Source organism: Muscardinus avellanarius (assembly GCF_963383645.1).
Source record: "Muscardinus avellanarius genome assembly, chromosome: 1".
Classification (NCBI taxonomy): Eukaryota; Metazoa; Chordata; class Mammalia; order Rodentia; family Gliridae; genus Muscardinus; species Muscardinus avellanarius.
The window spans coordinates 179492097-179516625 of NC_137786.1; the positions used below are offsets into that span (position 1 = coordinate 179492097).

General features: G+C 41.1%; 1 protein-coding gene across 7 annotated transcripts in view; it reads left to right on the forward strand.

Annotated features, from left to right (window-relative positions):
* STIM1 (stromal interaction molecule 1) overlaps positions 1 to 24529 on the forward strand; it is a gene marked incomplete at both ends in the record, with an annotated part of 251029 nt that overhangs the window by 173223 nt on the left and 53277 nt on the right. For all 7 annotated transcript variants that reach the window (XM_080705393.1, XM_080705395.1, XM_080705394.1 and 4 more), the window contains one exon: positions 7803 to 7917. In XM_080705393.1, coding sequence (XP_080561519.1) covers positions 7803 to 7917 — 115 coding nt within the window. The remainder of the gene's footprint in view (positions 1 to 7802; positions 7918 to 24529) is intronic.

Consider the following 24529-nt stretch of genomic DNA (forward strand, 5'->3'; position numbering starts at 1 on the left):
GATAAAAATAAAAAGGGGGCTAGGCTGCAGCTCAGTGGTAGAGTGCCCTGGGTTCAATCCTCGGTACCCCATTAAAAAATTGTGTGGGGTGGCATGAGGGAGAGTCCTTGCTGGATGTCTAGGAGATGAACAAGAGTTTGGAAGTTTGCAGCATTTGACTTTTGGCTTTTAAATGCAACAGGATGGAGTTGCAGGGAAAGTGGGAGTGGAGGTGCTGTGGTTTGGTTTGAGAGGTATGGGAAGTAAGTAGTAAGGAGCAGGGTTGGATAGGGGAGGGAGGAGTTAATTGGTTTTAAGCAAGAACCCAGGAGAGTTGCCCAAATCTTTGCATCCGAAGAGGTGCTGCTCTTCTAGGCTTTCATCAGTGATTTCTGCTCCCTGAGGTTGTTGGCTGGGCCTTATTGTGGGGTTTCTAGAGAGATGTCTTTCTTCTCCTCTGTTCCTATCCTCACTACTGCTTAACACTTGTGATGGGGTTGTGTGCTTTGTGCTACCTCCTCGGAGATCACTTTTCTGAGCTCATAGAGCTAAATATACCTAGTGACAGCTGGCGCCTTGGCGTTTAGGCAAGCTGCAGTTTTAGCCAATGCTACATTCCCCATGGCGAGGCAGGCCTTCTTGGATCTTCTTGAGGGAGGAGCCACTTGTTCTGAATCTAAAACAGTAAATCCTTATTTGTGGGAGTCAAAAGCTGCCTGTTAGCTGGGCATAGTGGTTCAAGTCTGTAATTCCAGTACTTGGGAGGCTGAGACTGGAGGATTGCAGGTTTCAGGTCAGCCTCAGTAACTGAGTGAGACTCTTAGCAACCTGACGAGATCCTACTTCAAAACGAAACAAAAACGGTCTGGCGGTATAGCTTGGAGTTAGAATGCCCATGGGTTCAATTCCCATTACCGCACACACACAAACAGCCTACTCCCCCACCCAAAAAACCCCCAAAGCTTCTTGTCTTGTTTTTAATTCTTGTTGCATTTGAACTTTGTATTAAATCAGACTTTAGCTATTAGTTGGATGTAGGACAGAGTTCAGAATAATATGTGGGAATGCTTATCTCTAGTATTTTGGACATCAGAGTTGTAGTTTAATATAGCATTCTTGAATATTATGTTTATGACTGGGTCACTGGGAGCTTTTATCAGGGGGTAGATGGTTTGGCAGGGAAGATAGACTCATAAAAGACTGATAAAGGTATGCACAGGAGTTGTAGGAACATAGATAAAGCCACCTTTTCATCTTTTATGTCCTTATTTCACCCTCCTTCTAATAATAATCATGACTAACATTTGAGTTTTTCTTTAAAATGGATAGTGATTTTGCATGCAGCAGGAATCATGAACTTGATGCCCCTGAGGGCTGAGGGTACCATAACTGGTACGGTGGACTGGATAGATGCAGGTGCATGAACCTGAGTGGAAGCAGTTCAGACTGGCGAGCACGTAACTCTTCAGGAGGGGCAGCTGCTGTTCCGCTGTGGCAGATTGTTGTCGTGTAGATATATGGGTCCAAGAGTGATGCCAAGGGGTAGGGGCGGGAGGCCTTCATTAGCTCCCTTAGAACTAACTCTTCCGCCGGGCGTGGTGGCGCACGCTTGTAATCCCCGCGCTTGGGAGGCAGAGACAGGAGGATCGCGCAGGTTCGAAGCCAGCCGCGCTGGCGTAAGAGACACTGTTTCAAAAATATAAAATAGGTCTGGGAGCGTAGCCCGGAGGTAGAAGGGCTTCCAGGAACCCCAGTACCACCAAAAAAAAAAAAAAAAAAAAAAAACTAACTCTTCCACCTTGACATGGTCAGTTGCTATTTTCCTCAAACAAATTGTTACCGTCAAGCCTCTATAAATCCTATATAAAATTCTGATGTTACTGGTGTTTCGTATTACTAGATCCTTTTTTTTAAAAAAAAATTAAGATAATCTGAAAAGCTAGACTTAGGTTTAACTTTACAATATGCTCTGCAGGCTAATAAAAACCCATGCAAAGGTACTTTATGACTTCTGCAAACATGTATCAGTTTGTAGTGATGATTAACCCTCAATTTGAGAGGATAATAAGTCAAGAGGCCTAGTAGCTTACCAAAAGCCAATCAGGAAGTAAGTGGCCTGTTTGTACAGGTTGTGAACTCTTTATAGTATATTGCCTTCCTGAGTCTTCAGGCCTGATTGTTGCAGTCACACTTTGATCTCTAAGGAGGTTCCATACAGGGTCTGGCCCTTCCTTCACATAGAGTTATCTATCTGCCATATCCGTCTTTTGGCATCATCTTCATGCTGGCCTTGCTTTTGGACTCTCCTTCTTCTTTGCATACTTTGTGGCACCACTGGGGCCTGTATGGGACTCCCTGCAATGATACTTTTTGTGCTTTGTTTCTGTAAGCTTTTCTATTCTCTACATATCTCATGATCAAATTGGACTATGAAAAGTGATCTAATTCTTGTTGGTTCCCTCTAAGCAGCTGGTATCTCTTATCAGATGGCTTCCTGGAGTTATCTAGCAATGGCAGAAAAGCTCCTTTGCAGATTTTAGCATTTCTACTCCTAAAAGTAATGTGTTTGTCAGGTTTCCATCACTATAACAAAATGCCTGAGCTAATTATAAAGAGAAAAAAATTATTTTGGCTACAGTTCTGGAGGTTCCAATCCAAACCTGAGTGTCCTAATTTCTTTGGGTTTCATGTAGGAATGAGTAGTGAAGCAAACCCCTTATATCAGGAGTCAGGAAGCAAAGAGGAAGAGGAAGATGTTGGGGTCTTACAAACCCATTCAAGAATGGAGGTGTGGGCAGTCTCAGAGAGAGTACAAGTTGACCTGTCTTGATGGCACGTCTCAAACAACATAAGGACCTCTCACAAGGCCCCACCTCTCAATTGTACCACCTCCAAGTAGTGACACCCTGGGAACTAAGTTTTGTTTTTGTTTTTGGGGTTTTTTTGTACTGGCCTCAGAACTCTGATCCTCTTGTCTCAGCTTCCCAAGTAATGGGATTACAAGTGTGTACCACTGTGTCCTAGCCAGGAGTCAGGAACCCAGGGGCTTTCTACCTCCAGGCTATACTCCCAGATCTATTTTATATTTTATTTGGAAACAGGGTCTCACTAAATTGCTGAGAGCCTCACTAAGTAGCTGAGGCTGGCTTTGAACCTGTGCAATCCTCCTGTCGCAGCCTCCCAAGCACAGGGATTACAAGCGTACACCACCATACCTGGCTTGGGAACTAAGTTTTTTTTTTTTTTTAATTTTCTTTTAATTTTATTTTATTGGTGCACTGTATTCATACATCATAGTGGGATACAAACTTTTGTAGACATACATGCACACATCGCCCAGTCAGCCCCCACCCGATCCCCACCCCATTTTCTCCCCATCCCTCCTTCCCATGCTTGGCTTAGTGGTTGACATCTAGTATTATAGCAATTTATCCAAAATTAAAAATGATAATCTCACATAACAGTTTCATTTGTCTGATACCAAGCTTTTGATGATTTAAAGATAACATTTCAATATTTCTTTTTGCTTTCTTTCTTACCAAAGCATATTTTTTCTGTTTTTTTAGGTAAAACTATCATATATTTATATATTTATTTTTCAGAAAAAAATCTATCCTAATATGGAGTATGGATTCTAGATACCCAAAACGATCTTGAAAAAGAACAAAGCTAGAAGATATATATTTTCTGATTTCAAACCATATAAAGCTACAATAATTGAAACAGTGTAGTACTGTTCTAAAGGCAGATATATAAACCATTGGAGTTAAATACAAGCCTAGAGCTAAATTCTTCCCTATATTGTCAAGTTATTTTTGACAAGGTTTCCACGAACATTTGGTGGAGGAAATAATAATCTTTTAACTAAATATTGTTGAAAAATAATAATTACATGGAAAAGAATAAAATTGGACCCTTACCTAATTCCACATACAAGTATTAACTCAAACTAGATAAAAGACCTAAATATAAATCTTAAGACTATAAACTTTTAGGAGAAAATCTGGGTCATAAAACCTCACAACATTGAAATTGGCAGTGATTTCTTGGATATGATTTCAATGGCACAGGCAACAGAAGAATATACAAACTCCCTAAAAAATAAAAAAAAATATTGTATATCCAAAGACAATGTAAACAGAGTTAAAAGTTACTAACAGAATTGGATAGAATATTTCCAAATGCTATATCTGAAGGTATATTAATATTCCAACTAGAAATCCTAAAAATTAACAACAATAAAGGCAAACAATACAATTTAGAGATAGGTAAAAGACTAACATAAATAATGAATCTCCACAGATAACCAATCTTAGTTGTCTGTTGGATGGAAGCTCTTGTTTCTCTGGTTCTGGTGTGTGTTACCTATTTCTTCTTTGTAGTTAATCTCTTTGAGTATTTTTTCTAACGCTGGTTTTGAAGACATAAATTCCTTCAGTTTCTGTTTGTCATGGAAGCTTCTTATTTCCCCATCTAATTTGATGGAAAGTTTTGCTGGGTAGGAAATTTTTTGGCTGGAAGTTGTTTTCTTTCAGAGTTTGGAATATGTTACTCCAAGCCCTTCTGGCTCTCATGACTTGGTTTGGGAAGTCTGGAGTGATTCTAATTGGTTTGCCTCTGAATGTCACTTGGCCCTTTGTTTTTGTTGCCTTTAAGATTCTCTGCTTGGCTTCCACAGTGGTCATTTTGACAATTATGTGGCGTGGGGATCCTCTTCTCCAATCCTGTCTAAAGGGAGTTCTATAAGTTTCCTGGATCTGTGTATCAACCTCTTGCTCTATATTTGGAAAATTTTCTGCTATTACTTCCTTGAAGAGATTGTTGATCCCTTTGGTTTCACTTTCTTTTCCCTCCTCTATTCCAATTATTCTTAGGTTAGCTCTCTTAAGAAGGGCCCATATTTCTTCAATGTTAGATTCCTGCTGTCGGATATTTTTTTCTAGATTAGAAACTATGCGTTCATTTTTGGATTGCTCATCTTCTAAGAGCGAGATTCTGTTCTCCATGTGGTCTAATCGGTTGTTTGTGCTTTGAATTGAGGCCTTTACTTCATTAATTGCATCCTTTATCTCTTTTTGGCTCTCTCTGAGTTCTTTTCGAAGCACCTCTATTATTTCTACAGTTATTTTCCTGATTTGATCTTCTAGAAATCTCTGATTTTCTGTTTTATTGGGTTCTGATGTTGTGGGGTTGTGCATATTCATTACTCCAGTGTTATTCCTCTTTCCCATGATTTCGGAAGTTTGTACCTTCTCTTGGTTCTTCCCTTGGGTCACTATGACTTCACTTAAGGTGCTCTGGATCTCGAGTCTGTATTATCTCAGACCCCACTACTCCTTTACTGGGTTGTATCACAGAATCTCCGACCCAGGGAGTCGATAGAGGCTGCTTTAAACTATGGGGGGGGGGGTGCCAGGTTGCACGTTCTCCTATGGTGTGATATCTCTGCCACCACCACTCCCTCACTGGGTCAAGTCCCAGGAGGTACAGTACTGGGATTTCTCCTCTGTGGCCCGCAATTTGACTCACTGTTCTTGAGTACGCAGATGTAGCTGTACTGGACTCATTGAATTCACTGCTGCTGCCGCCGCCGGTAACAATATGGCGCCGCTGCCACGCCCTCGGCCGTGAGGCTGGCGTATTTTTTCTTCTCTGGTTTTGATTTCCACTCTGAATCCCTGCAGCATGTGCTGAACTCGGTCACTGGGAGCTTTAAATGCTCTCTGCGCCAAAAGATCCCGCCTGGCTGTTCCGCAGCGGCTCACCTGGCTTGCTGTAGCCGTCCGTTGAGTTCGCCGCTGCCACCGGCAGTATGGCGCTGCTGCCGCGTCCTCGGGTGCGTGTGTCTCCTCTGTGGCCCTGAGCTCTGTTCTCAGTCCGCTTTCTCTCTGGAGCCTGGTGGTTTTTTTGTTTTTCTGGTGATGGTGTTTTCTGGCTATGAAAGGCGCTGGTTTTGTGGTAATGGAGACTGCTTGTTAGCGGGGCTCTTAAGCCCCGCTTTTCTCGGTCGCCATCTTCCCGGAAGTTGGGAACTAAGTTTTAACACATAGATTTTTTTTTCTTCATTACTGGGGTACTCTACCATTGAACTATATCCCCAACCCTTTTTATATTTTATTTTGGGACAGGGTCTTGCTAAGTTGCCCAAGTTGGCTTTGAGCCTGCAATCCTCCTGCTTTAGTTAGCCTCAGGAGTATACCACTATACCTGGTTAACATTTGGACCTTAGCAATAATTCACTAATGTTAGTCTGTATTTAAGGGGAGGGAAATCCAGTGTGTGTGTGTGTGTGTGTGTGTGTGTGTGTGTGTGTGTGTGTGTTTTGTGTGTGTGTGTGTGTTTTGCTGGGGATTGAAGCCAGGGGAATTCTATATCCTATCTATACCCTCAGCCCTATTTAATTAAATTAATTAATTTATTTTTGGGTGGTACTGGGGTTCCTGGAAACCCTTCTACCTCCAAGCTACACTCCCAGACACCTATTTTTTATATTTCTTTTTATTTGAAAACAGGGTCTCTTAAGCCAGCGAGGCTGGCTTCGAACCTGCGTGATCCTCCTGTCTCTGCCTCCCAAGCGCGGAGATTACAAGCGTGCACCACCACGCTAGCCCTATTTTTATTTTTATTTTGAAACAGTGTCTTGGTAGGTTGATGAGAGTCTCACTACTTGTTGAGGCTGTCCTCGAACCTGTGATCTTCCTGTCTCAGCCTCCCAAGTACCAGGATTCCAGGTGTGTGCCACCAGCCTTGGCTGGAAATTCATCTCTGATGGGAGGATTATCAAAAGAATTTGTGGACATGTTTTAAAGTCATCACTGTAATAATTTAACCTTACTTTACATTCCCTCCTTTTTTTCTCCCCCCACCTTTTATTTTTGGTGCTGGGGATTGAATCCAGGGACATTCTACCTCCAAGTCACATTCCCAGCCCTATTTTATTTTTTATTTTGAAGTAGAGTTTTGCCAAGTTGCTGAGGGTCTCACTAATTTGCTGAGACTGGTCTTGAACCTGTGATCTTCCTGTCTCCCAAGTACTGGGATTACAGATGTGAGCCACCACACTCTGCTGTATGTATAATCTTTCTAAACTTAATGCCATTTGGGGAAAATTGTACTATCTATGAGAACATTACTGTTCTCATTTGTAAAATAGATGTGATAATTCATTGGTTGAGAAGATTAGACAAGAGAATACTGTGAAAGTTCTTGAAATATTTCTTAGTGTTTTAAGACATACTCAAAAATTGTTGCCAGGTGTGGTGGCGAATGCCTGTGATCCTTGTACTTTAGAGGCTAAGATAGAAGGATTGAGGGTTCTCAGCCAGCCTTGCCGACTTAGTAAGGCCCTCTTCAACTTAGTGAGACCCTGTTTCAAGATAAAAAAATAAAATAAAAATAGGGCTGGGGATGTAGCTCAGAGGTAGAAGGCCCCTGGGTTCAATCCCTAGTGCCACTAAAAAAAAAAAAAAGAAAATAAGTTAATTCTTCTTCCCTCTTCTATTGTATTGAAATTTAGTTAGCTGTCATGTGTTATCTATTAAAAAAGCAAAATGAATAATTTCTATAAAATATAAAAATAAATTCATAAATAAATAAAAATATATAATTTTGCATTTATTTTTTCAAATGGAACATATAACAAAGAAGAAAAGATTGTCTCAATGGCAGCTAAGACATAGGCACAAGGAAAGACAGATGGGTGATGTGATGCACATACACTGGGTAAATGGAAGGTGTTGTGGGTAGCAAGAGGCATTTTGGCCATGTGTGAAGGTGGGCAGGCTCTCAGGGATCCTTGTGACCTTTGTGCTTTTTCCTTGCAGTTCCTGAGGGAAGACCTCAATTACCACGACCCAACAGTGAAGCACAGCACCTTCCATGGTGAGGACAAGCTCATCAGTGTGGAGGACCTGTGGAAGGCATGGAAGTCTTCAGAAGGTAATAGGCAGCCTGGCTGTCAGTCCTAGTTATTAGATGTTTTAGAGAAGAGAGAAGATAGGTGGTGAGTTGGCCTTAAAAGGACATGAACAAGCTGGGCCATGGTGGCACACGCTTGTAATCCCTGCATTTGGGAGGCTGAGACAGAAGGATTGTGGTTTTCAGACAGCCTCAGCTACCTACTTAGTGAGACCCTCTTCAACTCAATGAGACCCTGTTTCAAAATAAAGAATTAAAAATAGGGTTGAGGTTGTAGCTCGGAGGTAGAATGCCCCTGGGTTCCATCCCCAGTACCGGGAAAAAAAAAAAAAAAAAAAAGGACATGAACATAAAATACTTAGTAAAAAGCAAATTATGAAATGATTCTATGTACATTCACGAAATAGAAACATTGTGTTGGGGAGGGGGGAAGTTCTCTAAACAGAGTTGGAGTTGGCCTTCATCAGAAAGCTCTTCCAATTTCAGCCTATCTCTACTTCTCCCCGCCCCATAGGAATCTTCTAGCTTCTGCTGCATCATCACCAGAAACAAGGAGCTTGCTAATTTCTGGAGGCAGCCCCTTTGGTAGCTATCCTTTTAGACACAGCTGTGCTGAGTCTCAGACGATTCAGAGATTGGGTGGAGATGGGCATGGTATTGCAACCCTGTAATCCCAATACTTGGGAGGCCCCTGATCTTTCAGTTTCACAGCCAGCCACAGCAGCCTCAGCAACATAGTGAGGCCCTGCACAACTTAGATCTTTTTTCAAAATAAAAGAATCAAGCCAGGCGTGGTGGCGCATGCTTGTAATCTCAGCATTTGGGAGGCTGAGACAGGAGGATCGCAGTTCGAGTACAGCCTCAGCTACTTAGTGAGGCCCTTTACAACTCAGTGAGACCTTGTTCCAAAATAAAGAATTAAAAAAAAAAAATGAACAGGGCTAGGGGTGCAGCTCAGAGGTAGAATGCCCCTGGGGTCCAATCCCTAGTACTAAAAAAAAAAAAAAAAAAAAAAAAAAATTAAAAACAAAACCAAAAGAATCAAATAGGCTGGGGGTATAGTTTGAATGCAGAATGCCCTGAGGTTCCATCACAAGTACCACAAAACAACAAAACAAAACCAATGAAGATTGGGTAGAAATACAGATGGGTTGTCTTCTCAGTCTTATTTTTTTCAGGTTGAATAGCTCTAGTTCTTGGACAAAAAATTTTTTTTTTCTCAGCCTTCTCTTCATTTTGGTTTCTTGCCTATAAATATTTGTGTTAATATGTTTTTTTGGTCCTGGCCTTACTCCAAATGTGGTTTGATCCTCACAGCATTGAGCTGATTCATGGACTTCTCATTCTGGAGCCTGTGCAGCTATTAAGTAGTCTGATCTGATTAGAGGCTTGAGCCTCTAGCCGTCATGCCACTCTACTGACTCATGTGGGACTTATTAATAATGAAAACGTTAGCTCTTTTTCCTATATAAAGCTACTAAATCATGACTACCATCTTCTTTCTGAAGCATTTTCTTCAGACTACCAAGTGAAGAATGTGTATAATGATGTGAGACTTGGTAGGGAAGGGTAAACAGGGCTTTAGCGTCTTATCCATTTATATTTGTGGCTAGAGCTGTCTTTGCTACCAGCAAGATTGGAGGCAGTCTCTTCCCAGGGTCTCTTAGCTAGTTCCTCTGTTAGTGTTTTGTTGCTGTGACCAAAATACCTGGGGTGGGGTTGGGGGGAAGGAGGGCTGGGCATGGTGGCATAGGCTACGAACCCCAGTACTTGGAAGGCTGAGACAGAAGGATCGCAGGTTCATGGCCAACCTCAGCTACTTAATGAGGCCCTCTGCAACTTACTGAGACTTTTTTTTTTTTCAAAATAAAAAGATGAAAAAAAGCTGGGGGTATAGCTCAGAGGTAGAATGTCCCTGGGTTAATTCCCCAGTAAAATACACACACACACACACACACACACACACACACACACACACACACACACACACCCTAGAGCAGAAATACTGATTTCATCTTAGTTTCAAAGTCCATGGTTGGCTGGCTCCATGTTGGGAAGACCTGGGAAGGAAAGCTGAGCAGCTCCTGGCAGGCAGGAAAAGGGAGCTGGGGAGGAAGATGGAGAGGAAAGAGTGGGGAGAAGATAAAGCCTTCTAAGGACATCCCCAGTGACTTACTTCCTTCAGCTAGGTCCCCCCCCCCCCCGCCCCAGCAGCACTTTGGGCCATCAGTGGATCAATCCACTGCTGAGGTGGAAGCCTCATGATCTCCTGTTCACATCCCTAAAGCCCCACTCTGAGCACTCAGGGGATGTTCCAGATCCAAAATGTAACAGTCCTGATGCTAAGAAGGGTTAAAGATAAGCTATCCCCAGCATTTCTGGTTACTAGATGAGGAACCTTAGGCCTTGCCTTATAAAATACTTATTTATTATTGTGCACTTAATAGAGCCAGAACTTAAATATGGACCTTCTGATCCCCAGGACAATGTTTTTTCTTGAAATCTTGGTTGAAAGCACCAGTCTGGTGGTAGAGAAGACTATTTTTACAGGAATGAGGCAGTTTCTATCTTTATTTATCTTCTTGCCTAGGAATAATACAGAATTTTAGCTCTGAAGGGGATCATCTGTCATGTAGATAGAAGCACAAGATTTGAAGCAGGAAGACTTGGAGTCTGATCCTAGTCCTGGGTTGGACAGGCTGATGCTTCCTGTTACCTCTGTTTTGTCAGTTTAGAAGGATAAGGAAGTTGTAGGAGAGTGCTTCCTGGATCTCTTCTTTTCTTTTCTTTCCTTCCTTCCTTCCTTCTTCCTTCTGGGGGTAGAACCCAGGGGCTTTCTACCTCCAAGAAACACTCCCAGCCCTATTTTTTGCTCTTTATTTTGAAACAGGCTCTCTTACTGAGTTGTGGAGGGCCTCACTAAGTAGGTGAGGCTGTCTGCAAACTGCAGTTCTCCTGTCTCAGCCTCTCAAATGCTGGGGTTACAAGTGTGCACAACCATGCACAGCGAAACTCAGCATTTTTTTTTTTTTTTTTTTTTTTTTGGTGGTACTGGGAATGGAACCCAGGGACCTTCTACCTCTGGGCTATGCTCCCAGACCTATTTTATATTTTATTTGGAAACAGGGTCTCTTAAACCAGCTGAGGCTGGCTTCAAACCTGCGCAATCCTCCTGTCTCAGCCTCCCAAGTGCGGGGATTACAAGTGTGCACCACCACGCCCGGTTCAAAACTCAGCTTTTAAAGAGTTCCAGGAAAGCTGGGCCGTAGTAGTACATGTTTGTAATACCTGCATTTGGGAGGCTGAAACAGGAAGACCATGGTTCATAGCCAGCCTCAGCTACTTAGTGAGGCCCTTTGCAACCCAGTAAGACCCTGTTTCAAAATAAAGAATAAAAAATAGGGCTATGTGTGTAGCTTGGAGGTAGAATGCCCCTGGGTTCCATCCCCAGTACTATAAGAAGAAAGAAAGAAAGAAAGAAAGAAAGAAAGAAAGAAAGAAAGAAAGAAAGAAAGCGAGAGCGCGAGCAAGCAAGCTGAGTTTCTTGTAGGGTTTTTCTTTAACAGCTCCTAGCAACTCAAGCTATCTGCTGATGAGAGATGAAGCAGTGACATGAACTTTCGGATTATACTAGCATTGCCAGGAAAAATCTTCCATCAGTACCATTTAATTTTGTTTTGTTTTGTTTTTTCTTCTCTCATGTCATAGGATAAGGCGCCTAGTTTTTAAGAGTGGGTTTTATAAGTAGAAACTTAGAATGAAAGATGGCAGGGAGAACATTTCTAGCCTTTTCTAAAAGCTCACAGAGAAGTAGCTGGGAAGGGAAAGTGACCAAGAGAAGTCAGAAATAGAGGGATTAAATCATAATACTTGAAAACAGCTCCAAGCAGTTTTCTGTTAAGAACTTTATTTCTGGTCTCAGCAACTATTTGGAACACTTCCAATGTATTCTAAACTACAGGAAAATGGAAGACAATGGAATGAGTTTTTTTGGAAGGGGGTTCTCGTCACCCACGAGCAGAGCAGAACACTTTAATATATAGTAATGTGGTAAACAGCTAAGGTGGGTAAAGTGACAAACGTGCCCTTGTCCAGGCTCACTGTGCATCGTCACGAGTGGTTCGACACACTAAGATTCTTCTTGTGGCCTCTTTTTAGAAGTGACTTGCCTCAGTATTCAGAGAAAGGCACCTAGTCTTCCTAGAGCAACAATTTTCAGAGCTACAAAAAGCATGTAATATTCTGGCACTAGTGCAGACTGGCTGGTCTGAGCTTGGCAAGATGAGATCCAAATCAGCAGTGGTCATTTGTGTTCAGAACATTATCTGGCTAATGTCAGCCTCATCTGTGTGATTAGTGTTGTTAACATTTTTTGACTAATGTTGGAAGCCAGTCTTTCCTCTATTGTTTAGACCTTAGCAGAAAAGCCTGCTAATGTCTATATTAACCAGTTCTGGATTTTAATAATAAAAACAGCAACTCAAGGCTGAGTATGGTGGTGCATGCCTATAATCCTAGTTACTCAGGAGGATGAGGCAGGAGAATCACAAATTTGAGGCTAGCCTGGAGAATTTAGTGAGACCTTGTCAGAAAATAAACATATTAAAAGGGTTGTGGGTGTAGGTCAATTGTAGAGTGTTAGCTTAGCATGTATAAGGTTTGGATTTAATCCCCAGGATTTAAAAAAAAAAAAAGAAATAAACCCAATGCATTTATATAGTACTTAATATGTGCTAGGCACTATTCTAAGTGTTTTATGTAGATTAATTTTTTTCATATAAAAACCTTGTGAAGGCCGGGCGTGGGGGCGCATGCTTGTAATCCCCGCGCTTGAGAGGCAGAGACAGGAGGATCGCGCAGGTTCGAAGCCAGCCGCACGCGCTGGCTTAGGAGACCCTCTTTCCAAATAAAAATGTAAAAATAGGTCTGGGAGTGTAGCCTGGAGGTAGAAGGGCTTCCAGGAACCCCAGTACCACCAAAAAAAAAAAAAAAAAAAACACCTTGTGAAACATACTGTGGTTATCTCTATTTACAGATGAGAAAAATGAAGCAAAGAAAGATATTAAGTGAAACAATGTGATGTACTTCCATCACTGACTACACAGAGTTACTGCAGACTTCACAAGTTGAGGGCCTAGTCCCCAAGCAGGTTGGCTTCACATCAGACACCAGCCCTAAGTGCTGGGAGTTCATAGGCCACCTGTATTTCTGACCAACTGTCTGCAAATTTGAGAGTTCTTACCATCCCTTCAGGTTTCATAATTCCATAGAGCTACTCATGGAACTCAAAAAAGCCTAGACTTATGGTTACAGCTTTATTATAAAGGATACAAATTAAGACTAGCCAAAAGAAGAGCTTATAGGCTGAGCTTTTGGAAGGTCTTAAATGTGGCACTTCTGTGTCCTCTCTTGGTGGAGAGGACACATTACTCTCTCAATAAGCACATCTATGTATTTGCCAATTAGGAAGTATAACCAAACTTTGGTGTCCACCATTTTCATTATACATAGGCATGGTACACATTTATCATGCATGGGCATGGATTGATTGGTTTATTGGCTATGTAGTTGAACCCAATCTCTAGCCCCCTTTTCCTCCAAAAGGATAGGCTGGTATCACCTGACTTAAAGCCCCAACTCTAATAATGTAGCTGATCTTTCTAATGACCAATCCCCCAGCCCGGGGATTGTTCTCACTAGCATGAACTCAAGTGTGATCTGAGGAATCCACTGTGAATAAAAAAGATAACCCTGGTGACTAAGGAAATTCTAAGAGGTTAGGGATTACCTCCCAGGAATGGAAAATTTGACCAGTCAGATTTTTTTTATTATATAACATTAAGTAATAAAATAAGATCTGAATAGGTTAGAATGAGGAAGGACAAGGAACAGTATAACTTTAGGGATCCCAGAAGCAATTAGGGGATTGAGCTCCTTCCTTCTTTCCTTCTTTCCTTCCTCCCTCCCTTCTTCTCCCCCTTTCTCTCTCCTCTCTCCTCTCTCCTCTCTCCTCTCTCCTCCCTCCTCCCTCCTCCCTCCTCCCTCCTCCCTCCTCCCTCCTCCCTCCTCTCTCCTCTCTCCTCTCTATCTCTCTCTCTCTCTCTCTCTCTCTCTCTCTCTCTCTCTCTCCCCCCCCCCTTCTCTTTCTTTTTCTTTTTTTCTTTTTGGTGGTATTAGGGATTAAACCCGGGGGAATTCTACCTCCAAGTCACACCCCGGCTCTTTTTATTTTTTGTTTTGAAACAGGGTCTTGTTAGATTGATGAGGCTGGTCTTGAATCTATGAGCCTCCTATTTTAGCCTCTCAAGTACTAGAATTATAGGAGTGTGCCACCTGGCTAATTTTTCTTTCTAATAAAAGAGTTGTCATCTGCATTGATTTCACATTGATCACTGTCATTTCTTATTTATTTGTTTACTTTGGCATTATTGTGGATTGAATGTAGTGATTCTCTACTTCTGAGCAACATACCCAGGCCTTTAAAAATGTCTATTTTGAAATAAGATCTAATTAAGTTGTCAAGGCTGTTCTTGCACTTGTGATCCTCCTGTCTCAGCCTCCCAAGTACTGCTGTTACAGGTGTGTACCACCACATCTGGCTTCTGTGTATTTTATTTTATTTTATTTTATTTTTTATTCCACTAGTTTTTTTTTATTTTATTGGTGCACTGTATTCATACATCATAGTGGGATACAAACTTTTGTAGACATACATGCACACATCGCCCAGACAGCCCCCACCCGATCCCCACCCCATTCTCTCCCCATCCCTCCCTCCCATGCTTGGCTTAGTGGTTGACATCTAGTATTATAGCAATTTATCCAAAATTAAAAATTATAATCTCACATAACAGTTTCATTTGTCTGATACCAAGCTTTTGATGACTTAAAGATAACATTTCAATATTTCTTTTTGCTTTCTTTCTTACCAGAGAATATTTTTTTCTTTTTTTTAGGTGAAACTATCATATATTTATTTTTCAGAAAAAAATCTATCCTGATATGGAATATGAACTCTAGATACCCAAAACAATCTCGAAGCAAAAACAAAGCTAGAAGATGTATAATTTCTGATTTCAAACCATATAAAGCTACAATAATTGAAACAGTGTGGTACTGTTCTAAAGGCAGATATATAGACCATTGGAGTTAAATACAAGCCTAGAGCTAACTTCTTCCCTATATTGTCAAGTTATTTTTGACAAGGTTTCCACGAAGATTTGGTGGTGGAAATAATAATCTTTTAACTAAATATTGTTGAAACATAATAATTACATGGAAAAGAATAAAATTGGACCCTTACCTAATCCCACATACAAGTATTAACTCAAACTAGATAAAAGACCTAAATATAAATCTTAAGACTATAAACTTTTAGGAGAAAATCTGGGTCATAAAACCTCACAACATTGAAATTGGCAGTGATTTCTTGGATATGATTTCAATGGCACAGGCAACAGAAGAATATACAAACTCCCTAAAAAATAAAAGAAAATATTGTATATCCAAAGACAATGTAAACAGAGTTAAAAGTTACTAATAGAATTGGATAAAATATTTCCAAATGCTATATCTGAAGGTATATTAATATTCCAACTAGAAATCCTAAAAATTAACAACAATAAAGGCAAACAATACCCTTTAGAGATAGGTAAAAGACTAACATAAATAATGAATCTCCACAGATAACCAATCTTAGTTGTCTGTTGGATGGAAACTCTTGTTTCTCTGGTTCTGGTGAGTGTTACCTATTTCTTCTTTGTAGTTAATCTCTTTGAGTATTTTCTCTAGCACTGGTTTTGAAGACATAAATTCCTTCAGTTTCTGTTTGTCATGGAAGCTTCTTATTTCTCCATCTAATTTGATAGAAAGTTTTGCTGGGTAGGAAATTTTTGGCTGGAAGTTGTTTTCTTTCAGAGTTTGGAATATGTTACTCCAAGCCCTTCTGGCTCTCATGACTTGGTTTGGGAAGTCTGGAGTGATTCTAATTGGTTTGCCTCTGAATGTCAGTTGGCCCTTTGTTTTTGTTGCCTTTAAGATTCTCTGCTTGGCTTCCACATTGGTCATTTTGACAATTATATGGCGTGGGGATCCTCTTCTCGGATCCTGTCTAAAGGGAGTTCTATAAGTTTCCTGGATCTGTGTATCAACCTCTTGCTCTATATTTGGAAAATTTTCTGCTATTACTTCCTTGAAGAGATTGTTGATCCCTTTGGTATCACTTTCTTTTCCCTCCTCTATTCCAATTATTCTTAGGTTAGCTCTCTTAAGATGGGCCCATATTTCTTCAATGTCAGATTCCTGCTGTTGGATATCTTTTTATAGATTAGAAACTATGCATTCATTTTTGGATTGCTCATCTTCTAAGAGCGAGATTCTGTTCTCCATGTGGTCTAATCGGTTGTTTGTGCTTTGAATTGAGGCCTTTACTTCATTAATTGCATCCTTTATCTCTTTTTGGCTCTCTCTGAGTTCTTTTCGAAGCACCTCTATTATTTCTACAATTATTTTCCTGATTTGATCTTCTAGAAATCTCTGATTTTCTGTATTATCAGGTTCTGATGTTGTGGGGTTGTGCACATTCATTAATTCAGTGTTATTCCTCTTTCCCATGATTTCGGAGGTTTGTGCCTTCTCTGGGTTCTTCCCTTGGGTCACTATGGCTTCACTTAAGGTGCTCTGGTTCTCGAGTCTGTATTATCTCAGACCCTACTACTCCTTTACTGGGTTGTATCACAGAGTCTCCGACCCAGGGAGTCGATAGAGGCTGCTTTAAACTATGGTGGGTGCCAGGTTGCACGCTCTCCTATGGTGTGATATCTCTGCCACCACCACTCCCTCACTGGGTCAAGTCCCAGGAGACACAATACTGGGATTTCTCCTCTGTGGCCCGCAATTTGACTCACTGTTCTTGAGTACGTAGATGTAGCTGTACTGGACTCGGTGAATTCACTGCTGCTGCCGCCGCCGGTGGCAATATGGCGCCTCTGCCACGCCCTTGGCCATGAGGCTGGCGTATTTTTTCTTCTCTGGTTTTGATTTCCACTCTGAATCCCTGCAGAGTGTGCTGAGCTCAGCCACTGGGAGCTTTAAATGCTGTCTGCGCCGAAAGATCCCGCCTGGCTGTTCCGCATCGGCTCACCTCGGCTTGCTGTAGCCGTCCGCTGAGTTCGCCGCTGCCGCCGGCAATATGGCGCTGCTGCCGCGTCCTCGGGCGCGTGTGTCTCCTCTGTGGCCCTGAGCTCTGTTCTCAGTCCGCTTTCTCTCTGGAGCCTGGTGGTTTTTTTGTTTTTCTGGTGATGGTGTTTTCTGGCTATGAAAGGCGCTCTTTTTGTGGTAATGGAGATTGGTTGTTAGCGGGACTCTTAAGCCCCGCTTTTCTCGGTCGCCATCTTCCCGGAAGTCGCTTCTGTGTATTTTAAATAGACAGTTGAGGATAAGAGGTCTTACTTGTATTTCCACGTTGTAAATGAGGAAATTGAGTGTCTTTTACTTACATTTGTTACCAAATCATGAGGATTCTACTTTTTAAATATATCTATGTCCAGCTGCTGTGATACTGACTTATCTCCACTTCATCATCTTTTAAATGAGATTTATTGAGTTGCAGTTCAGCAAATATTTAATATTTATTCAATATTCAGTAAATATTCAATATTTATACAAAAAGTGTAAATATTTAAAGTTTATGAACTGAGCCATGGTGGTGTACTCCTGTAGTCCTAGGACTTGGGAGGCTGAGATAGGAGGATTGCAGATTCAAAGACAGCTAACAAGTAGTGAGATTCTCATCAGCCTAGCAGGACCTTGTTTTCAAATTAAAAAAAAAAAATTGGGGTGGGCATGGTGGCTCAGGCTTGTATTCCCCACGCTTGGGAGGTGGAGACAGAAGGATCGCGCAGGTTCGAAGCCAGCCGCGCTGGCTTAAGAGACCCTGTTTCCAAATAAAGTATAAAATACGTCTGGGAGTGTAGCCCGGAGGTAGAGGGTTTCCAGGAACCCCAGTACCACACACACAAAAAAAAATTGAGCTGGGGGTGTGCCTTGGGGTAGAATGCCCCTGGGTTCAATCCCTAGCACCAAATAAATAAATAAATAAATAAATAAAGTTCATTTTTTCTAAGTTTTGGTAGATATATACAACTTTGAGACCATGTCTACAATAAAGATCATGACTGTATTCATTACCTGTAAAAGTTTCTCACAGCCCTTTGGAATCCCTCCCTTCCTCCAGAAAACCACTGATCTTCCTTCTGCCACAGATTAGTTTGCATTTTCTCAAATTTTAAGTAAATGAAATTATATAATATGTATTCTTTTAAAAATCTAACTTCTTTTACTTAACCAATTATTTTGAGATGCACTCATATTTTACATGTATGAATAGTTCATTCCTTTTTATTCCTAAGTATTATAAAGTTCTATCACAATTTATTCATTCATAGTAGACACTTGAGCTGCTTCTAGTTTTGGGCTCTTAGAAATAAAGCTGCTATAAGCCGGGCATGGTAGAGCACACTTGTAATCCCAGCATTTGGGAGGCTGAGACAGGAGGATTGCTGTTTGTGGCCAGCCTCAGCTACTTAGTGAGGCCCTTTGCAACTCAGTGAGACCCTGTTTCAAAATAAAGAATAAAAAATAGGGCTGGGGATGTAGCTCAGAGGTAGAATGCCCCTGGGTTCCATCCTCTGTAACGCAAAACAAAACAGAAATAAAGCTACTATGAACATTCACATACAAGTCTTTGTACAGACATATATTTTCTTTTCTCTTAGGTAAATACCTAGGAATGGAATGATTAGATTATATGGTAGGTATATTTTCAAGAAACTATCAAACTGTTTTCCAAAATAGTTATGCCATTTTTTTCCCACCTGCAGTATATGAGATTTTTCATTTCCATATCCTTGCAAACATTTAGTATGGCCAGTCTTTTATATTTGTAATGCAATATCACTTCATAATATAGCTCAGAGTGATAGTGACACACATGCACACAGCACTTGGCAAGCTTTCTCCCAGATCCCTCTCCAGTCCCCCTTCTTCATATGGGATAGTGAAGTTGGCATTGGTATTCTATCTGTACCTAATGTAAAAGGAAGTGTTTCCTTCGTTAACTCTCCCTCCTTCCACACCCTCTCCTAGACCACCTTCCTCACTCCAGTGGGGTCTCTCCTCCATCGTCTCAACTCCCTCCTATAACTCATATCCTGATTGGTCTCTAGCTTCCGCATAGGAGAAAAAAATACAACCCTTCACTTTCTGTGACTGGCTAATCTCACTTTAGTGTGCTCCAGGTCCATGCATTTTCCTATAGATGATATAATTTTGTTTTTTTTTCTATTGCTGAGTAGAATCCCACTGTGTGTATATCCCATAATTTTGTAATCCATTCATCTGTGGATGGACACCTGGGTTGGATCTATAATTTGACTATCATAAATTGTGCTGCTATAAGCATGAATATGCATACTATTTTAATATTCTGATTTCAGTGCCTTTGCAAAGATACCCAGGAGTGGTATAGCTGGGATAATATGGTTGGTCCTTTCCCAGTTTTCTGAGGAATCTTCACATCGATCTCCATAGCAGCTGTCAACAGTGTAGAAGAGTTCCTAAATTTTTTTTTTTTTTTTTTTTTTGTAGTACGGGGATTGAACCCAGGGCTTTTTCTACCTCCAGGCTATACTTCCAGACCTATTTTATACTTTATTTAGAAACAGGGTCTCACTAAGTTGCCAAGAGCCTCACTAAATAGCTGAGGCTGGCTTTGAACCTGTGTGATCCTCCTGTCTCAGCCTCTCAAGCGCTGGGATTACAAGTGTGTGCCACCATGCCCGGCTTCTTTATAGTTTTATTTTGTATTTGCTTAGTGGTTAATGGCATTGGGCATCTTTTCATGTATCTAAGTTGCCACTCATTTATCTTTTGTGGTGCAATATCTGTTAATCTTGAATCTATTTTTATTTTTTATTGAGTTTTGAGAGCTGTTTATATATTCTGGATAGAAATTCTTTATTTGATGCAGTCTGCCCTCTGTATCTGCTGGTTCCACTTCCATATATTTAATCAACCTTGAATAAAAAATGCTTGAAAAAAATTTCAAAAAGTTCCAAAACACAGATGTCCAATTTGCTGCAAATGGAGCAGCATGCGGACTCCACATAAATTAAATGATGTGTTGGCATATGCTGCTGTAGCCTCCCACCATATCACAGACCCTCAGTCTTTCTCCAGCACGGTTGTTCGGGCATTGTTCACTGTGCTTCTTGATCATGTGCTATTTAGTTAGGCCTAGGTGGTGTGTCTGTACTGAACATCTACAGAGTTTTTTCTTGTTATTATTCCCTAAGCAATGTCGTATAACTTGTTATACGACATTGCTTAGGGAATAATAACAATACTACAATGTATATGTATAAAAACATATTCATATAGCATTTACAGTGTGTGTGTATGTGTTTGTGTGTGTGTTTGGTACTAAAGATTGAACCCAGGGGCATTATACCTCCATGCTAAACTCCCAGCCCTTTCTTCAGTATGTTACCAAGACTGTCCTCAAACCTGCAGTCCAGCCCTTTTTCTTTATTTTGAAGTAAGTTCTTGTTAGGTTGCTGAGAACCTCACTATGTTACCAAAGCTGTCATCAAACCTGAACTCTTCCTTTCTCAGCCTCCCAAGTACTGAGATTTCAGGCTACTATACCCAGTTACATTGTTTTATAAGGGATCTAGAGATAATTTAAAGTATGTTCAAGAGCCAGGTGTGGTGTCCTATGCTTGTAAATCCCAGCTTTTGGGAGGCTGAGACAGGAAAATCTCCATTTAGGGATAGCCTCAACTATCCTTTGCAACTCAGTGGGACCCTGTTTCAAAATAAAGAATAAGAAATAGGGCTGGGGGTGTAGCTCAGGGTAGAGTACCCCTGGGTTCCATCCCCAGTACTGCCAAAAAAAAAAAAGTATGTTTGAGCCCAGCAGGGTAGTGCACACCTGTAATTCCAATACTTGGGGGTCTGAGACTGGAGGATCACAGGTTTTTGGGCAGCCTCAGCAACCTCATGAGGCCCTCTGCAATTTAGTGAGACCCTGTTTCAAAATAAAAAATAGGGCTGGAGGTGTTGCATTGTAGTCCTATGTCATACTGAGGATAGAGTGATAGAAACATAACCTCCACACAAGTTTAAATCAGTTTCCTCCAGTCCCGCCCTTCCTTCCTCTTCCTCAAACATGTCTTTGAGATTGGAACGGGTAATTTTGTATATGTACATAGCATTACTTCTCGTCTACCTGATGGCACCCTTATTTCCAAATTTCCAGGCCTGTGCTTATTTGTCCTACTTGTTCTCTACCATTCTTCATCTTATCTCCTCTGTATCTATACTGTTTCTAGGGAACATCATTGTCTCTTTTCCCTTGATGCTTTCATATATGTTGTTTCCTCATTCTTCTTTCTTCTTTGTTGATCTGGTTAAATCTTTTTTTTTTTTTTTTTTTTTTTTTGCTGTTGAGTATGGCATTTTAATTAAATATATGTGATAGAGGCTATACATTTATTTTTTATTTTTATGCATTTACTGGTGCATTATAGTCTTACATCATAATGTAGCTCACAGTGATAGAGATGTACATGCACACAGCACTTGGTGAGCTTTGAACTTACTTGACAATTAAGACTTAATTGAAGTATCATCCTCTTTAGGAACCATTGCCTGACAACCTCAGGTTAGACCCAGCTGTCCCCACAGTCTCTTCCTTAAGCTCATCTCATCATAACGCGTAGCACACTCATCGCAGCATTCTGTTCACGTGCCTGTTTCCTTATCATTCTGCTTGAGGCCAGTGTGTTATATGATTACAGTGTGTGTGTGTGTGTGTGTGTTACTGGGGATGGAAGCCAAGGGCCTTCCACCTCTGGGCTACACACTCAGAATTTTATTTTGTATTTGGAAACAGGGTCTGGCTAAGTTGCTGAGAGCCTCACTAAGTTGCTAAGGCTGTCTCAGCCTCCAAAATACTAGGATTTACGTATAACATCATGTCTGGCTTTGATTCCATTGTCTAACACTTAAGGATGCAGTAAGGAGGCAGGACACAAGAGTTGGTCTTGAGTTCTACCATTGTGTGATCTTACAGTTAAGGCCATTCAACATTTCAAAGCTCCTCAGTAGAGCAAAGAACCAGTCTTATCTGCCAGTCTTAGTCTAATCTGGCTTTCTCCTAGCCTAATTGTCTTTAGTAGCATGTCCAGGTGGGCCCTGGGAGACCTGGGTTTTGCCCAGTAGCATAATGAGCCTATGTTAGGAGGCCTAGGCCTGAGGCCCAGATTATTTTTGCCATGATGGTTCAGAATTTGATACTGATATCATATTAGAAAACTCAGATGACAAGCTGCCAGTGAGAGCCAGAAAGAAATGTCTCACAGAGACAAACTACATTTCCAGGCCATCCACTGTCTTTAAGAAGAGCCATTTGCAGAGGATTGCTTAGCCTTGAGTGCTTTTATTGAGAGTAGCCAAATAGAAGCTAGCCTTTGTGATCCTTAGCTGACTCACTCTGTCAGTTGCTCACTCCTTTCTCTGTGTTCCCAATATCACATCTCTCAAGCATTTATCACTCTATTATACTCATCTCTTTCCTTATGCATCTCCCTCTAGGAGAGAGCCCTTAAGGTTGGAGATCTGCAGGTTAATCTCTGTATTGGTAGCTCACCCAGGGCCTTCCAGAGCACAAGCAATGAAAGCTTGGTAATAAATGAATAAATCAATGATGATAATAGCTAATATTTCTTGTTTGTGTGTTTTTGGTACTGGAGATTGAATCCAGGGACATTTTACCTCCGAGTTACACTCCCAGCAACCCCCCTTTTTTTCTCGTTGTACTGGGGATGGAACCCAGGGGCATTGTACCTCTGAACTACACCTCCAGCCCTGTTTTTAGTTTTTTAGTTTTTGTTTTTAAATAGGGTCTCACTGAGTTGCAAAGGGCCTCTCCAAGTAGCTTAGGCTGTCCACAAACTGCAATCCTCCAGTCTCTGCCACATGAATGCTGGGATTATAAATGTGCGCCACCATGCCCGGCCTCCCAGCCCTTTCAGTTTTGAAGCAGGTTCTCATTAAATTTCTGAGGCTGGTCTCAAACCTGTGATCTTCCTGTCTGAGTCTCCCAAGCACTGGGATTGCAGGCATGTGCAACCTCACCTGATTATAGCTAAAAATTTTTTTAGCACTTAACTACTTGCTAGAATCTTCCCATATCTTTACTACAACCTTATAAAAATTCTAATTGTTACCACTTTATTCATGGCAGATCCCAAACTCAAAGCAAGGCACCTGGTTCCAAATCCCACCTTATTCTTTTCCTCGTCCTCCTCCTTCTTCTTCTTCATGAATGCAAGATTATTGTTTATTTGTTGTTGTTTGGTTGTGTGTGTGTGTTGCTTGGTATTGAACCCAGAACCTTAGTAGGTAATAGTCTACCACTGAGCCACATCCCCAGCCATCAATGATGTAATTTTTTTTTTTTTTTGTAGTGGTACTGGGATTGAACCCAGGAGCATTCTACCTCTGAGCTAAACCCCCAGCCCTATTTTTTATTCTTTAGTTTGGAACCAGGGTCTCATTGAGTTGCAAAAGTAAGTAGCTGAGGCTGTCTATGAATCGCGACCCTTCTATCTCAGCCTCCCAAATGCTGACAGTACAAGAGTGTGTTACCACACTAGGCTCCCAGCCCTACTTTTTTTTATCCTTTACTTTGAAACAGGGTCTCACTAAATTGAGGAGGGCCTCACTAAGTAGCCGAGGCTGGCCATGAACCTGTAATCCTCCTGTCTCAGCCTCCCAAGTACTGGGATTACAAATGTGTGCCACTATATCTGGCTCTAATGATGTAAATTCTTAAATAATCATTTAAAAAGAAAGCGCAAGACTATGTAGAACTTTAATAAAATAGCTAAGCATACAACTAAATGAGTTAGAAAATTAACAATTTTATAAAGCTATTGAATGTATGTTTAAATATTTGTTTAACAAATATTTAAAAGTCACAAATATAGCTTATTCTACATATCTTCAAAGACCACATTCTTAATTGCTTTGTCATATTTGATTAACTGACCAAATGGCTGACTAAAGGCTGACCAAATGACCAACTGACTGACTGACAGTCATGTGAAGGAGACACAGAAAGGGATTGGCAGCCTTCCTGCCAGACATAATTCTCTTGAGATGTGGGTTTGAAACCACAAAAGTAGAAGAGGTTTTATCTGGAGGCACCACAGGTCCATTACAGGAAAGAGATACTAACTCAGGAGCCCATTTCTTAGTGCTTATTTGCTCCCTGGCAAGAGAAAGAAAGGATTGGCCAGTGCCTGATCTCTGCCTTGGCACATCTCTGGAGATATCATTATAGTCCAAGTGCTAGGGAGTAATACTTGTATTTCCAGCTGCTGGTACATCCTTATCCCAAGTGACCACAAATGAAGGCTCACACCTTAATTTCATTTTCTGCTCGAATATCAACTCATTGGAGAGGATTTTTCTCTCCTTCCCTAAAATAACTTGTGTGTGTGTTTGTCAGGGGGAACTACTGGATATTAAACCCAGGGATGTTTTACCTCTGAGCTACATCTCAGCC